Source organism: Saccostrea cucullata, unplaced genomic scaffold (genome assembly GCF_032062105.1).
Source record: "Saccostrea cucullata isolate Sc308-1 unplaced genomic scaffold, CSIRO_AGI_Scuc_v1 ctg1146, whole genome shotgun sequence".
NCBI classification, from domain to species: Eukaryota; Metazoa; Mollusca; class Bivalvia; order Ostreida; family Ostreidae; genus Saccostrea; species Saccostrea cuccullata.
The window spans coordinates 23,290-38,949 of NW_026930038.1; the positions used below are offsets into that span (position 1 = coordinate 23,290).

Here is a 15,660-nt window from a genome sequence, read left to right on the forward strand (position 1 = left end):
AATTGGTAAAATGAGAACCTATGTTACCTTGCTCAATCAAAAGGTTTTTTTAAAGGCTTAATCTTTATGAAACAATATTTAATTCCACAAGCCATTGGACTACTTTGACAAATAACTCAGTTTTTGAAATAATGTCTTGTATATTTATAGCACTGTCGAATTGGTTTCCTATTCGGAAATGGTCAATCAACTGTAATTACTGTTCACTTGCATAAGGTCGGCATGAATCGAAAGAGATGTCCAGGCTACGCTTACGTGTATGTGTATTGTTAAAAAGTCTCATCACATTCACAATGCTACACAATAAAGTGGAAATATTCCCAGCACTATCAACATATTGCCATTACATCCAGTCTAGTCTTCTAATCTAATAGTTTTCTTGTTGCTAACAGAAAAGTGTACTCAGAGATAACCTTGTAGTATGATAATAAAGTTACATGGAAATAAACCTGCTCCAATCTTTTAATATGTTTAGTGTTAACTTATCAAGAAAAAGTCCATTTCAACATCCAAAACAAGTTTGGAAGTTTTCGTCCTTAGATGCACTTTATCTATACAAGTTTAATCATAACAGGTCATGATATTATATTGTAATGGCCTGGGGTAGACTTTTATTTTTTTATTTAAATGTGTCAACATTTATTGGGATAATTTATCATGCATGAGTGAGCTACACTACTACATTTCAATCCTTTGCTTATTTACTCAACGTGGTATTGTCTATTAATAGCACATTTGGCATACTTGTTTGCATTTATACAGGAAATCCTATATTCTATGAAATCATGTGCATACCTTCAAAATCTTTGCATGATACTGTATTTAACTTAATTATTTAGGAGTCAAATAAGCGCTTGACATAGCCATAATTGCATAAGATTGTTGGAGTCATGGAAGTTGTTTACATCCCTCCGACATCTTCTTTGTATTAGCCAAAGTTTCGTATTAGAGCAAGTTGTATTTTGCTATGCAATTCAATGTTATAATTGCTTGTGAATATCCACAAAATTAATATGTGAATATGTTTTACTAAGATTTATCAAGGGTTTTTACGTTAAACGGGATTTAATGGTAGATACACATTTTTACTATGACCGAACTATTTGAATATCGTCTGCTATACGATTGCAGTTTTCTATCATGAAATACGAGTTTAATTCACATGAAATGTTTACTTACTTATTATAGACAGATCGTTTGTAATCCATATTTATTGGTTATTTTGTCTTTTCATAATTTAATTCCCTTTTATAGTTATTATCCTCATTGTACAACAGCTTGTTTGGCACTGTTTGGCAGATCTCTGTTTGTACGGCGCCCTACAGCGCTGTGATTGGTCGAGTGTCACCGAACAGCTATTTCATTAGTAATTCGTGTCACATGACTACTTTGGAAGGTTATAAATAAAAGTGCCTCGCCAGTTTCTGTCAGATAAGTTGCACCGGCAACATAAGCAGTAGGAGCCTAATCCTAGGTGAGACAACTGTAAACTATCTCCCAGCACACTGGACACCTGATGTTAGGTTTTTAAGAGCTTTTTAATGCCAAATCAACTTTCTTACCATTTTTACCATTAAAATAAGGTTGACACTAAGGACCAAAAACGAATATTAATTGTCTGTATGTATCCAATATAGATGTGTGTTTACCTACTGTAATTTTCAGTTAAATGATCAATTAATAAACCAATTATTAAACTGATACCAAGCCTTGTCCTTACTGAGAAGTTGCATTACTGAGAAACATGAAGCAAGAAATATGGAGTGACCTTGAAAAGTGTTGTGTAATTACTTTGTATAGCCCCTATTCCAGGATGGCCATCCGTGGGGAAGTTTACAATTTATTAACAAAAAAAAAAACATCAACTTTAGTCACTTATCAGGAAAATGTAAGTTAAATTCAGAATTCAAAACAAGTCTTGAAATTTCCGTCTCTAGATACATCATCTGTGATAATATTTACCTGAAAATCTTGGTCAGATCCAGGATCTGAATTTATATTGCATTGTATACATATCTAAATACATCATCTTTACAACTTTGGTTCAGGTAGGGAATATACAGTAACATTGTATTTGGGTAAAGACCTTCTCCAACCTGGTCACTCAAGTAGAAAATCTAGGTCAGATCCAGAATCCATAGCAAGTGTGGTAGTCTCCATCCCTAGATGTATCATGCAGGTCTGATCCAGGTAGGGCTTGTAGTTACTCGGGAATTGAATTGAATCCTAATTCTTGAACCGGGACGCCAGGGGTACATGTGTATAGCATATGCTCACCTAGATTTCGTCAAGGTGAGCTAAACATAAATTTCGAATCTTTCATTTTCACTGGGATTTTTCATACATATAATTGTCATATATATAATACAGGGTTCTCCATCGTTTGAAAATTTACTATGTTGCAGAGTTTACCCGAAGCACTAAATTTTCATGGTATTTTGGCGATCAAATTCGCAATTGAATCCCTATTCATTATAATTACAAAAGAATACATGCACACACTTTTTAAAAAAAAAATCACTAATTAGTAACACAAATTGTATTGTCTTAGATATTGAAAGAAAAAAGATAAAATATTTGTTTTAAAAAAGAGAGAAAATTCTTATCGATACTGTTGTAATACTTTTTATTTTTGGAAGTAAATGTGCCATGATTTTTGATAGCTAGTTTTCCTGATCAAATTACTGAAATACAAAGAAAAAGAAACTTTAGAATAGTAAAATACTTCAAAGTTCCTTGAAGATTAACAAAAATTATCTACATCAAGTAAATGATTTCGATACGATGTTTGACTTACATTGCCAACATAATTCTAGAGCCGTAGCTCTATAGAAAAGACATATTTTAACTACTTTTTAAAATAAAATGCAACTTATTTTTAATGCAACTACTAATTAACCGTTATATGGAAGTGTGAAAACAAATTATTTGTCTTTGTTTCTTCATGCGTAAAGTCCGGCGAGGGTGTAGGAGATAATTGATTATGCAAAGTGAAGCCCTAATTAAGTACTCTACCTTTTGGTAGAATTGTTTGTTACAGAGAATTTAAAAGCTTGGGTTTTCTAATAATTATCACAGATCTTACTGTGTCGGCAAAATTTTCACTGTGTCGCACGCAAAAGATTTGAATCGTTACTGTGTCGGAGAAAATTTTACTGTGTCGGGAGCAACACAGTAATACAGCTCATGGAAAACCCTGTAATATATAACCACTCTGGCCATATGTACCAACCATTGTACTCTGTATTTCTGTAGACGTTCATTCTCAAACTTCCACCACAAAACTGCTCTTTATTTCCGCTGCATTCCATTAAGCATTCTCTTTCTGGTTTTGTAACATTTTCGGTAAGAGAGTTTCCACAGAAACACCAACTGGAATACTACAAAGAAACAGTATGCAAATATCATATTGACTGACTGTCTGTTAAAGTCAATAAAATATCTTTTTATTGTTAATAATTTATGAACCTGGACACCGTAGAACTGGAATTTGGTACAAAACTTCTTGCAGTATTCCAAAGTCACTGATTTGTTGTTTATAAACTTTCCAGCCAAGGTTCGGCTCGACTGATCTTGGAAGCATCCTAGATATTCTAGAAGGAAAGTCAAATTATTTTTTTAAACATATCTTTTCATTTCAATATGCAAATAAATGAAGTAGAATTTCTTTATTGAACAGCATTATTTTCAATAATAATAACATCAAAGATATAGTGAAAATAATCAAGACGACAAAGAAACTTCCTTGCTCTTAGAATAAAATTGATATTTTAGGTATTGATACAATGTGGTAATCAGTAAAACTAGAGGAAAATAGTATGTGATCTTACGTGCTGAGAATTCTTTTGTTTATTTTATGCTTTGTAGCTATTTGTTTGAATGCCAAAAAAGGTTGGTTTCCATTTTTGTGGATTACCAACATGTCTGTGATGTCTAATGACACTTTTCAGTTCAAAATCCTTTAGGTCCTTAGATTCAATGTCTCGAGGAAAAAGAAATGATTTTTATCTATTTTATCGTCTAAATCAAGAACATTATATCAAGAATATGTCATGCGCGCTGTTCCTGTTACTTAAGAGACAGACAGTATACTTGACTGAATTTGTTTCAAACCTTCATTGTACTCTAGATTTCTATAGATGTTCATTCTCAAAGTTCCACCACATATTTGTATATTATTGCCGCTGCATTTCATGTTACATTCTCGTTCTGGATGCCTCACATTTTTGGTGAAAAAGTTTCCACAGAAACACCAAGTGGAATACTACAATTATAACGCATTATATGATTACGTCATATTTACGTTATGAGCCTCTGTGATCGACAACAAATGTAAATTTATGAACCTGGACACCGTAGAATTGGAATTTTGTACAAAACTTCCTGCAGTACTCGAGAGTCATGGATTTCTTGCTTGTACTTTTTCCTGTCAAGGTTCGGCTCGATTGGTCCTGGAAGCATCCCAGATAATCTAACCCAAAAAAAGCAGCATTTTTATTACAATGTGTTTTGCGTTTAAAATCAGCATGCAAAAAAGAAAGAAAAAATGTGTATGTATTTTAAACATATTTAACAGGTTGGGACACACATCTCCTTTAGCGAGATCATCTCGGTAAAGTGCGATTATCCCTCCTGAGTGGAAGAAAAAAATTACTATAAACGGGAAATTTTTTTGTTTTCATTATAAAATTATCAAAATTCTCGTGTGTATTGAAAATCCGGGAAAAAGCTGTATTCAAGTGTGAATTTACCACAAAAAACTAACAATATTGGCTAGAAATTTAAGACAATCACTGCTGCGTGTGAAAATAAGAGGCTGAAATCCATGTGAAAATCGTGCCTTTTTTAGCGAAGAATTACAGTCATATATATTTTGAAGCATATAAAATATGTATAGATATCAAAATTATATTCGTTGGGGTCTCAGTTTTCCATTCTTGTAGAAAAAATCAAAAATAACGTTCTTCAGAAACCCATGAAAGTCTTGTCCAGTTCGGGGCGACATACGCTACTGCTCGCAATAACACACTTTCTAGTTATACCTTGTAATTGTTTTATTAAGTTAATAAGAGAGGCTATTGTCACCTTTATATATAAGGAATGATCTACCGTTTATGAATAGCTTCCTTTTTAGAAGAGTCTTAATTGATCACCGATAAGATTCTTTCAATTAAAATGGCTGTGATTTGAAAATGATTATGTCGATAGCTTTTACCACTGCCACGCACCATCTACCAACTTTATTTGTTCCTAGTATCCCCCCCTTCCTATCCGTCAATCTACATGTACCATCTCTAGCCGTCTAAAATAGCACGTTTCCAAAATAACTTGCAAAGTTTGAGACAGTGCAACAGTTGATTGATTGATTATATACTGTTTAACGTCCCTCTCCAGAATATTTCACTGATATGGGGACGTCACCATTGCCGGTGAAGGGCTGCAAATTTAGGCCTATGCTCGGCACTAACGCCTTTAAGAAGGGAGGGATCTTTATCGTGCCACACCTGCTGTGACACGGAGCCTCGGTTTATACGGTCTCATCCGAAGGACCGCCCCATTTAATCGCCTTTTACGACAAGCAAGGGGGTACTGAGGACCTATTCTAACAGTAAAGGATAAATTAATTTTTAAGATCGATTAATTTACGTAGGGCGAGAATTTAAAACTGACCTTGAAAGTTTTTTTTTATTTCACTGGTCAAATATACAGAAGAATTAATATATTTCTTAGAAGATCCTGGAAACTCTGACGAGTGTAGCAAAGAATCAATGAGGGCACTTCTTACTGTATGAAGGTGGGGCTTAATATCAGTCAATCACGCGATATGAGAATCAACAGACTTCGTGTCGAGATCGTCATGCCCTACGGAAAGTCCAAAGTGACGGACACCCCATCACTATATCATGCTGTATATACTCCCGCTTTTAATTTCAAGCAGACGTATTAAAAAAAATAAGGTAAACGTACAAATACAATAACCGAATAACCGAAGTAAGTTTAAGAAGGCTACACTATTGTTAATAAAATTAATCTAAGAACTACGAGCGATAGTATTGTTCTCCCGCCTACGTCTAAGTCAATTATCAAAAGTTAACATATTCGATTGATTTTCAAAATTTTTATAGATATTTATATGAATTTTCATAAAACGTTACTTATTTGGGATACCAAAGAGAGATAACTCTATAATTTTGGTAAAGTTGTTTTTCACTATAGAAATCTACTGAAAACGGAAATTATTTTTAAAACATCTCCCCCCCCCCCGTGAAACAAAATTCCTTTTTGCAGGTAATATGGACTGTCATTTTACAAATTTAGGCAAAAGCTTTTTTGTGTTTCACGGGAGGGGGGGGGGGGGGGACATATGTTTATACACAAAAAACGAAATAAAATGCTGATTTTTCCACCAAAGGATGACTGCACTTAAGGAAACTTAGAAATTGCGACATAATTAAATTTAAAAATGGACACATTTCTTTTAATGGTAGAAATGGCCAATGTCTTAACTGCAACTTTGTGTAATTATGTTAATTAAAAATTCGTATTAACGAAGTTCGAAGTCGTTTTTATTGGGAGGAGTCATCGCATATTCTGGAATCTCCATAGGATAATGAGTACTCCCACCTTTTTACAGGCTTAATACATAGTCAGCGCATGTTTGTCTATTGTTCTCCTTTTTATGGTAGTTGTATATTTATATATATTACCTGATATTAACAGGAGATCAATAGACAAACATGCGCTCATGGTTAAAAAGAGAAAAAAAAACTGTTTCTTCGTGAGTTCACTTTCTCTATAGTAAACAGACCATTTTGACCACGTTGTTACCTGTTTAATATTATGATTAACCACGTGATTTCTATACCCAGGTAACTATGTGAATACTGAAATTCCATCACGTGACGTGTAAAGAAACACGCATTCTGTTGGGTGATACTAGTAATGATTGTCCATATCTGTTTCAATCCATTCCCATCGAGCCACGGGTTATTCTTTTTTCTCTTAGATATCTATAAGATTATTCTTATATTTATCTCAAAAGCGTTTTATTTTACTATATTTATATATTTTTGAGTGTATTATATGTCTCTACATGTTCGTAGTCTACAAGAAAAAAGAGATTTATTTGTTATTTTTTTAACCATAGCTTATTATGAACATCCAAAGGAATGAAATCATACCATCCCTAGCACGCTAATTTATGGGGAGAAGAAATAAAGAAAAACTTAAGTAATTGTGACGTTTTTCTTTCTTTTTTTATAAAAAGGGAAAAATAAAGCAAGTCTTATTGTTGTTAGCGGGTCTCGACCCCAGACCTCAATACTATTGATTCTGTGCATTACCGACTGAGCTAGTCGGCACTTATATTCGAACACGCGTATTTTTGACATCAGACATTGCTGTTGATTATCAATGGCTACTTCTACCGGTCGATGTTATTTGTTATTAGTTTTATACTTTATTTGAAAACTTAAAAAATAATAGTGACAAACATATGCCAAGAGAGAGAGAGAGAGAGAGAATGCACCAAATATAAAAACAGTAACTTTTCTAATTTTAGACCACTCTTCACATTATTAGCTCCGCCTCTTATGCATATTTATAAATCTTATCTCAAATCAAGGGCAGATAAGTCTAATTTCCCGATATTTGCAGAGAGGTGGGGTAAGAAAACAACAAATTATTTTATTGCAACGCAGTTTATAAGCTTTATGTCATTGCCTTTCATTTGGAAATAGACCAAACTCTATAACAAATGGCTTAAGGCAAAAATAAAAACAAAAATAAATGTGACAACAGAGATTGAAAAAGACCCCAAAACCGGCGTTAAGTGCAGTCATTCTTTAATGCTATTTACAACTAAATTATTGTATTCTATTAATTTAAATATATTTTATTTATTAGCGTAAAACATAAGAAAGATATGAGATACATTTTATTATATTTAAGACTATTGCAAAATATGGTGATTCTTGAATGTTCAATTTCTCTAGAAAATATCGTCTATCCCCCTTTTTTCAAGAGCTGAAATTGATGATAATTTACTGTCTAGTGCTGGAATTCAAATGATTAATCAATTTCCATAGAACTGTTCTTTGCATTCAAAAAAAGATTTAATGGCCAAATTGCTATTAATATTGAATTTAATGGGTGCAAAATGTAGGCGGGAATCAAGAGTTAGAGTTCGTAGTTCTTCCCATTATTTGCAGCAGTAGAGGCAATATTTTGAAGCACATTTATTGAGATGGGACAATAAATATTTATAAAATTGGTAGACATACTTCCGGATTTCCCTTTTTCAGAATTTAACATGATTACAGTTCAAAACGGAGTACAAATCTCGGTTTTCCGAGATGTATTTTCTCCCGATAAAGAGGGATAATTGCGCTTTAGAGAGATGTACTCGCTAAAGGGATGTGTTCCCAACCTGTTTAACCGGAATTAACACATGTCATCGATTCTGGAAATAGTCTTTAATTAATATATCATGTTAAAATGAAATAAATTACCAAATAAATGCATGTTCATTCTCAAGGGCATTTTATTATTATTCACTTTGCTTTTATCGATAGAGGTGCGAGAGATCTAAGATACATGTATATAACGAGTTTACGTTCAATAAAGATGAACCTCTATATAACCAACCTGTGATGAACGAATTACTTCAATTCAACAAGCCGAAATGTTTTTGAATTTAGTATCATGATGGAAGGTTTAAGTTGAGTTCCTCGATCTTTGGTTTCTATGCTCATCCAAATCAAAATATGTTTATCTTACAACATGCCTTGTGGTAAATTCTTTAGAAATACACTAACATACGTAACTACTCTTGATACAAACCTTTGTTATACTCTGGCTTTTTATAAATGTTCATTCTCCAACTCCCTCCACAAATTTGCTTCAGATTTCCCTTGCATTTCATGTGACATTCTCCCTCAGGTTTTTTAACATTTTTGGTAAGACGGTTTCCACAGAAACACCAAGTGGAATACTACAAAGAATACAGGATTTGATTACAATTACATTGATTGTTTTATTGAGTGTCTTTGCCATGAAAGTAAGTCTAAGATCTCTTTTTGTTTAACATGGTAATATATTTATAAACCTGGACACCATAGAACTGGAAATTCGTACAAAACTTCCTGCAGTATTCGACCGTCATGGATTTCTTGTTTGTATAGTTGTCGGCCAAGGTCCGGCTTGTCTGGTCCTGGAAACATCCCAGATATTCTAACAAAAATATGTGAACAATAATTTATCTAAGATTATTTATTAAAGACTTTATTTTGTATGGTGGGAAATTTTTGCTACCACTTGTCAGATGCTTATATGGAGTTGTCAGATGTTTATGTTGACTTGTCAGACACATATCAACTTAACAGCTTATTTTGTTAATTTATCAGATAATACTCTTTAAGACGTGTCAAAAAAATCATTAAGGTCAGAAACATGATATGTTGTTTACATTTTTCTAACACCAACAATCTGACATTTATACCTGTCATAAAAAATAAAGTCTTGTCATTGATTTGTCGACTATTTATGTATTGGAGAAGTAAACCAAACTAATATGACCTCTCTCGTGTTTGCTGCTTATTTCAATCAAAATTTTTTTTACAAATTGGAAGATTTAATTCAAATATTGATGCAAAAAAATGAACAAATATAACAGAAAATAATAATAATAATAAAGTGTATGTTAAATACACAAAATAAAACTTTTAAAGTATACGTTGAGGCAATTTAATCATAAGAAATAGTTCCATCTCTGAAATAAACTCATGCATTTTTAAAATTATTTTTTAAACCTGTTATATATGAAATAGACTTAATTGTGTTTTTAAAATCCTAATAAGGACATAAGTATTTAAAATACTTACAATTAATTACATGTACAAGTTCTACATTGCTTGATACATGTAATTAATGTAAACATATATAGATAATTAAGGTCATCCGATTTCAAGGAAAGCATTCCATTGATTAAGATTATTAAGGTCTTTCCTTAGTAAAACCTTCTACTGATTATGTTTGTTAAGATTAATTTTTTGTTATTTAAGACGCTAACTTTGAGACTTAAAATCTTGCTGATTTTCCTGTAAATTTTGATCAAGAGTTTAACTGTTTCACATGTTGCAATACATTCAAGAAATCGCCCTTTACTTTCAAGTAATTTTTATTTGTTTAAAAATTGTGGTGCTTTGGTACAACTCAAAATCTCCCAGATTACAATAGCTGAAGCTGAAGCAAAAATACTATATAAATGCATTAATTTTAAAAACTGCACTGAGATTCTGCATATCTGTGTTTTTTTTTAATTCCTGGGTTCAACATTGCGCTGGGTAAGAGAAGCAAAAATTTATTCATATTTCCCTTTGTATTTTTTAAACTGAAATATTTATTTAAGATAAGAGATGTGCAAAATTCAAAGGCCTTTCATTTGACACCACTAAAGACAATGATCTTGAAAATTAGGGATGTTGTTTCGAAGTGAGGAGGGGTCAACGGCCGCACTTTTAAGCTTCATATGTAGGAGATTTCATACTAACTTAATAGGGGTCAACATTTTCTAGGGGTGATCAAAGTTTACTAAACTTATCTGTTATAAAAAAAAAATCTGAGGGAAATCAAAAGCCATGATTGGTTATGGAGGCATCCTCAGGTATAGTGTAGATGTTTAAATCATGACCCCATGGAGTAGAGTGAGACAACAAGTTCAAATTTAAAGAGAGAAAGCCATATTTAGTCAAAAATAGTCATGATCAACAGTTACATGTATTTTAGATTCAATGCGCGTAAATTTATTTTTTTTTCAAAATACCCCCCCCCCCGTAAATGGTATGGACGACTTATGCATTTACTGAATTGATTTTTTGCTTCTTTCTAGCAACACTGTTCAGGCGAGCGATGTGGCCCATAGCTCTCTAGATCTTGTTTTCTTATGCTGTAGCATGAGAATTAAGATTACATACATGACTGCACTCATTACCAACCATTGTTGTACTCTGGACTTCTGTAGATGTTCATTCGCCAACTTCCTCCACAGATTTCCTTATTATTCCCGCTGCATTTCATGTTACATTCTCTTTCTGGATGCCTCACATTTTCAGTAAAATAATTTCCACAGAAACACCAAGTGGAATCCTACAAAGAAGATAGCACGTGATTTACAGCGTATTTTATAGTTATGATTAATTGTAGATGTCAATAAAATGGATGTATTCTGTAATACATTTATTAACCTCTACACCGTAGAACTTGTATTTTGTACAAAAATTCTTGCAGTATTTAACAGTCATGGATTTCTTGTTTGTCTTCTTTCCAGCCAAGGTTCGGTTTGATTGATCCTGGAAGCATCCCAGGTACTCTAGCAAAAATAAAATTATTACCATGATTGTTTTGTACTTATATCATATTTATTATGACCTTAAATTTCAACAAGCAAAAGACAATAATAAAATTTGAATGCGATTTACTACAATCACTATATCAAAAGAAATCTTTATTGATCAATACATGTATTCATTTTTAAAATAAATCAAGTAAGAAATGGTGAACAATTTTTTTTAACAAAGCTACCTACAAACTGATATATTTTTGTTAATATATCTAATTGTTTCATTATTGATACCTGTAAATTCCCCTGCTTTTACGTTGCATACTGAAATGAAAGAAAATGTTTTGATCAAAAGTGTTGCATTATAATAAAGTAAACTTTTTGTAGTTATAATATAGTAACTTCTTGGCCTCTATATTTTAACAGATAAACTAGCACCTTTTTTGTAGAAAGTTTTTGAATTGACAGTCATTCTAGTAGCAGACATTGATTTCGGAAAAAATATGCCAGTTATATATGTGGAACAAAACGTTTATTAATTTCGAGCGAAAATCTATGCATTATAAATCAACAAATTTTGCAAAAAACCTCCGACTGAAATGAGTGCATTAGCGTTCAAACTTATTCCTCTGAGAGTACTTTAGATACTAGGTGATCCTGTATATAAACTTTATGCAGATTTCACTCACAAAGTAAGTATTGTACATTTTTTTAAAAGTCTACTCTCAGTTTAAATAAACAGCCATGAAATAACAAGAACGAATGCACATTGTTCGGTGGTGATTTCGGTTGGCGTATCTTAGCTATTGTTAATTTCAAATAAAACTGACAGCAAGTAATGGTTATTTTCTCTCCTCTAAGTCATTACTGAATTATTTAACCAAAACTTGGTCTAAATGATATAACAAAATTAATCCGTGAGGACCGATTAAAAGGGAAAATATGCAAATTATATTCGTCATTCATTTTGTGTGAATGGTTATGGATGTAATGGTAAATCATAAATATAAATAACACTATCAGCTGTGAATATATTTCGACATGTATATAAAAAAAATCTAGTAGCATTGTTTTACTATTAGTTTTATCAGTAAAATTTATTTGAATATTGCTTTACGCAGTTTAATAATCTTTATCCCAAATAAAGAAATTATTAGCTGTATGTCAAAAATCAGAACATTGAATTATGTATTATTTCACTTACCTCCATTTTAATGTCCGAGAGACTCATAACTTTAACTTTTAACGCCCACACTAAGCAAAGGAAGATTCACTATCTGCGTTAACTGCCTTAGTTTTTGACTCGGTACTTGGATTGTCTATTGTTTAACGTCCATCTCGAGAATTTTTTACTCATATGGAGACGTCACCGTATGCCGGTGAAGGGCTTCAAATTTTGACCTTTACTCGGCACTCAAGAAGGCCATTGAGCAGTGAGGGATCTTTATCATGCCAACGCCTGCCGCTGACACGGGGCCTCGGTTTTTAAGTTCTCATCCGAAGGACCCGCAACTTTAACTTCAAAGTGCCAAGCGCATGTCGAATGAACAGTTGCTACCCCTTTTTTATCGACTTAGGTCAGTGGCGGCAGAGATACGAACTCACGATCTCCCGATTACGGAGCGAGCGCTCTACCGACTGAGCTACCATGAACGGTAACTTGGAAGAACTGGAATTATACGTTTATAAAAGACGACAATCAAACCCTTCAAGCTCATGTTTTACCTTTGATGTTAGTCCTGACGAAGGATAAATAAAAGCTTTTATGTGCATATTGAAGGATATGTTGAGAATCTTTCCCTGATTTTCTTTTAGAGTGTCGGGAAAAGGAAGACGGGGACGACGGACGACGAAGGGCGACGAAGGACAAAATTTAAACAAAACCAGAATAGGTCAGCCGATTGACGATAAAATAGCAATACAAGTATATTTCTCTCAATATTAATTCACATATTTTGATATTTTCAACGCAAACATAAAAGTGTACATCTGTGAAATTCTTATAATTTGTTTTTTTTTTACACTGGTAATTCTATTTAGATTTTTTTATGATAAAATGCAATCGCAGATATTGAAATGCAGTAATTAATTTGTTGCGTGCCAGGGGTCATTTTTTCTAAATCAATGTGAAATAAACTACTTATCAAATATTAGTAGTGCAACACAATAATATTAAATATGTTCTCTTCAAAATTTATTAGTGTTTGCAAGAAAATGCTTAAATTAAAATTACTTCTTTTTTGCTTAGATTTAAACAATTAACTTAAAAGGACAAAAAATGGAGAAATTATTAGTTTATATTTTTTTTCATATTAAAGCTTTTCAAATCAAAAAGTAAGATAAGAATGAAAATATACAGGAGAAGACTATCTACATTGTATCAAGAATTTTCATCTAGACAACATTGTGGAGCATAAAACATATTTTATCATGAATCCTAAAAAGACTTTTAGGATGTGATGATATATTCTGTTTTACTAAATAAAATTGTTCTTCTTAATACAATTGTCTGTCAGGCTTGGGGTAATGCTAATTGTAATGCATTGCAATGTATTACATGAACTCAAGGTAATGCTAGTAATGTGTAATGCCAAAAAATTTGCATTACATGTAATGGTAATGTAATGCATTACTTCATAAAATCCCATGTAATATTAATGCTGGCATTACATAGAATTACACAGCATTATTTTGTAAGATGAGTACCTATTTTCATAAATTTAAATGGACATGGATAGTGGAATTTATTGTTTAGGTTATTTATTTATTAATAAAAATGTTAACCTATTTAGATAACATTTCTGTATCTATTTAAATACACTTGTTATTCTGTTGAAAGTACACCTACCTTACATTTAAGTTTTCAAACTTATTTCAGATAAGAATTGATTTCAAAGAAATATATAAAATAGTTTTAAAAGATATTTTTTTTTTTTTTAAAAAGATCACATATGAGATACACTAATTAATGTAGAGTGTAAACTTATAATTGCCACCTTTTGAATAGCTAGTGTCATTAAATTAAAACAATGCATTGTTTGGAGAAATGCTCCAAATTACCAGTCCCTTTCTCCTGACTATGTTATATAAAACATTAATTGAGCTGATCTATTTATCTTGCACTGACCATTCTATGCTTCACTGTGCTTAGCAGATCAAAATGTGCATCCTGTCTTCTTTTTCAAAAGGTTTGTCAATGCATGCATTTATGTTTTTCATAAGGTACTTATCCAAATTGCCTATTTGCTTTATCATTAGATATTTTAGGCAGGGGTTAAAGCGCCCCAAAAGTTAATTGCTTTATGAAATTAATAGTAACACAAAAAGTGGATATTGTACATGTGTTATACAACTGACAATTCAGAACTTTGAAATTTCTTTGATTGTATGTTACTGACATTGTAATATATACAAAAACTTGAAATCAAATTTGAGTTATCATTTATCATGTTTAGTTTTGAAGGGGGTGGATACATGCTAATGAAAAAAATATCGCTAAGTTTTGTATAAATTCTATTTTTAAAAACCTCTCAAAGTAATGGTAATGGTAATGCATTACTTTACTAAAGTAATGGTAATGTAATGCATTACTTTAAGAAAATAGAGTAATGGTCATAGTAATTTAATGCCCAAATTTTTGAAGTAATGGTAATGCTAATGCATTACTTTCAATGTAATTCGCCCCAAGCCTGTTGTCTTTATTATTGCAAATTCAGGCATTTAAAGTACGATGCACGCGCAATATGATGCATGATAAATGTTAAAAATATCTTATGGTCAGTCGACATGTTAAAAAATAAAATATAATTTGGTATTCATTATTTTTTTATTCACCTTTATATTTTGTAAATATGTTATGGTTAAACAATTTGTATTTTTTAAAAATCAATTTTGTATTCATTATATTTTATCATTTTTATTAGTGTAAGTGTATCACTTTAAGCATTTCGAATTAAGTGTTTTTCTATTTACCTGAGAAGAAAATAATAAATCCGAGGTAAAATATGAAATGCATTTTCTGCCTTGATGCCTTGAACACTGTGTTGTAAAATTTTAGCCAAGAACATCTGTGCTGTAAAGTTCTGCTGTTACAGCAAGGATTAGATTACTTATGTGCATATATCGTTCATTTAAATGACATCACAAGCCATATAGAATCACGAAATATAACGTGTTACATGTAACAGTAATTAAAGAACATTCCTCTGCTATCATTTTTTTGTTACTTTGGTCCAAGAAAAAAAATGATCTTAATGAAAGTTTGGGGGTGTAAAAAATATCAAACCAAAATACTGGTAAAACGCATTATGTGTAAAAATAAA

At 32.0% G+C, this 15,660-nt stretch overlaps 1 protein-coding gene across 1 annotated transcript; it reads right to left on the minus strand.

Annotated features, from left to right (window-relative positions):
- Window positions 1-2,676: 2,676 nt before the first annotated feature.
- LOC134282767 (uncharacterized) lies at window positions 2,677-15,412 on the minus strand. Its single transcript, XM_062765161.1, has 11 exons — window positions 15,311-15,412; window positions 11,633-11,662; window positions 11,244-11,368; window positions 10,995-11,145; window positions 9,107-9,231; window positions 8,842-8,992; window positions 4,347-4,471; window positions 4,114-4,264; window positions 3,469-3,593; window positions 3,233-3,380; window positions 2,677-2,684 (listed from the first exon to the last, which is right to left on the minus strand). The coding sequence occupies exons 1-11, from the start codon at window positions 15,351-15,353 to the stop codon at window positions 2,677-2,679; spliced, it is 1,182 nt and encodes a 393-aa protein (XP_062621145.1). The 5' UTR covers window positions 15,354-15,412.
- Between the last annotated feature and the right edge of the window lie 248 nt (window positions 15,413-15,660).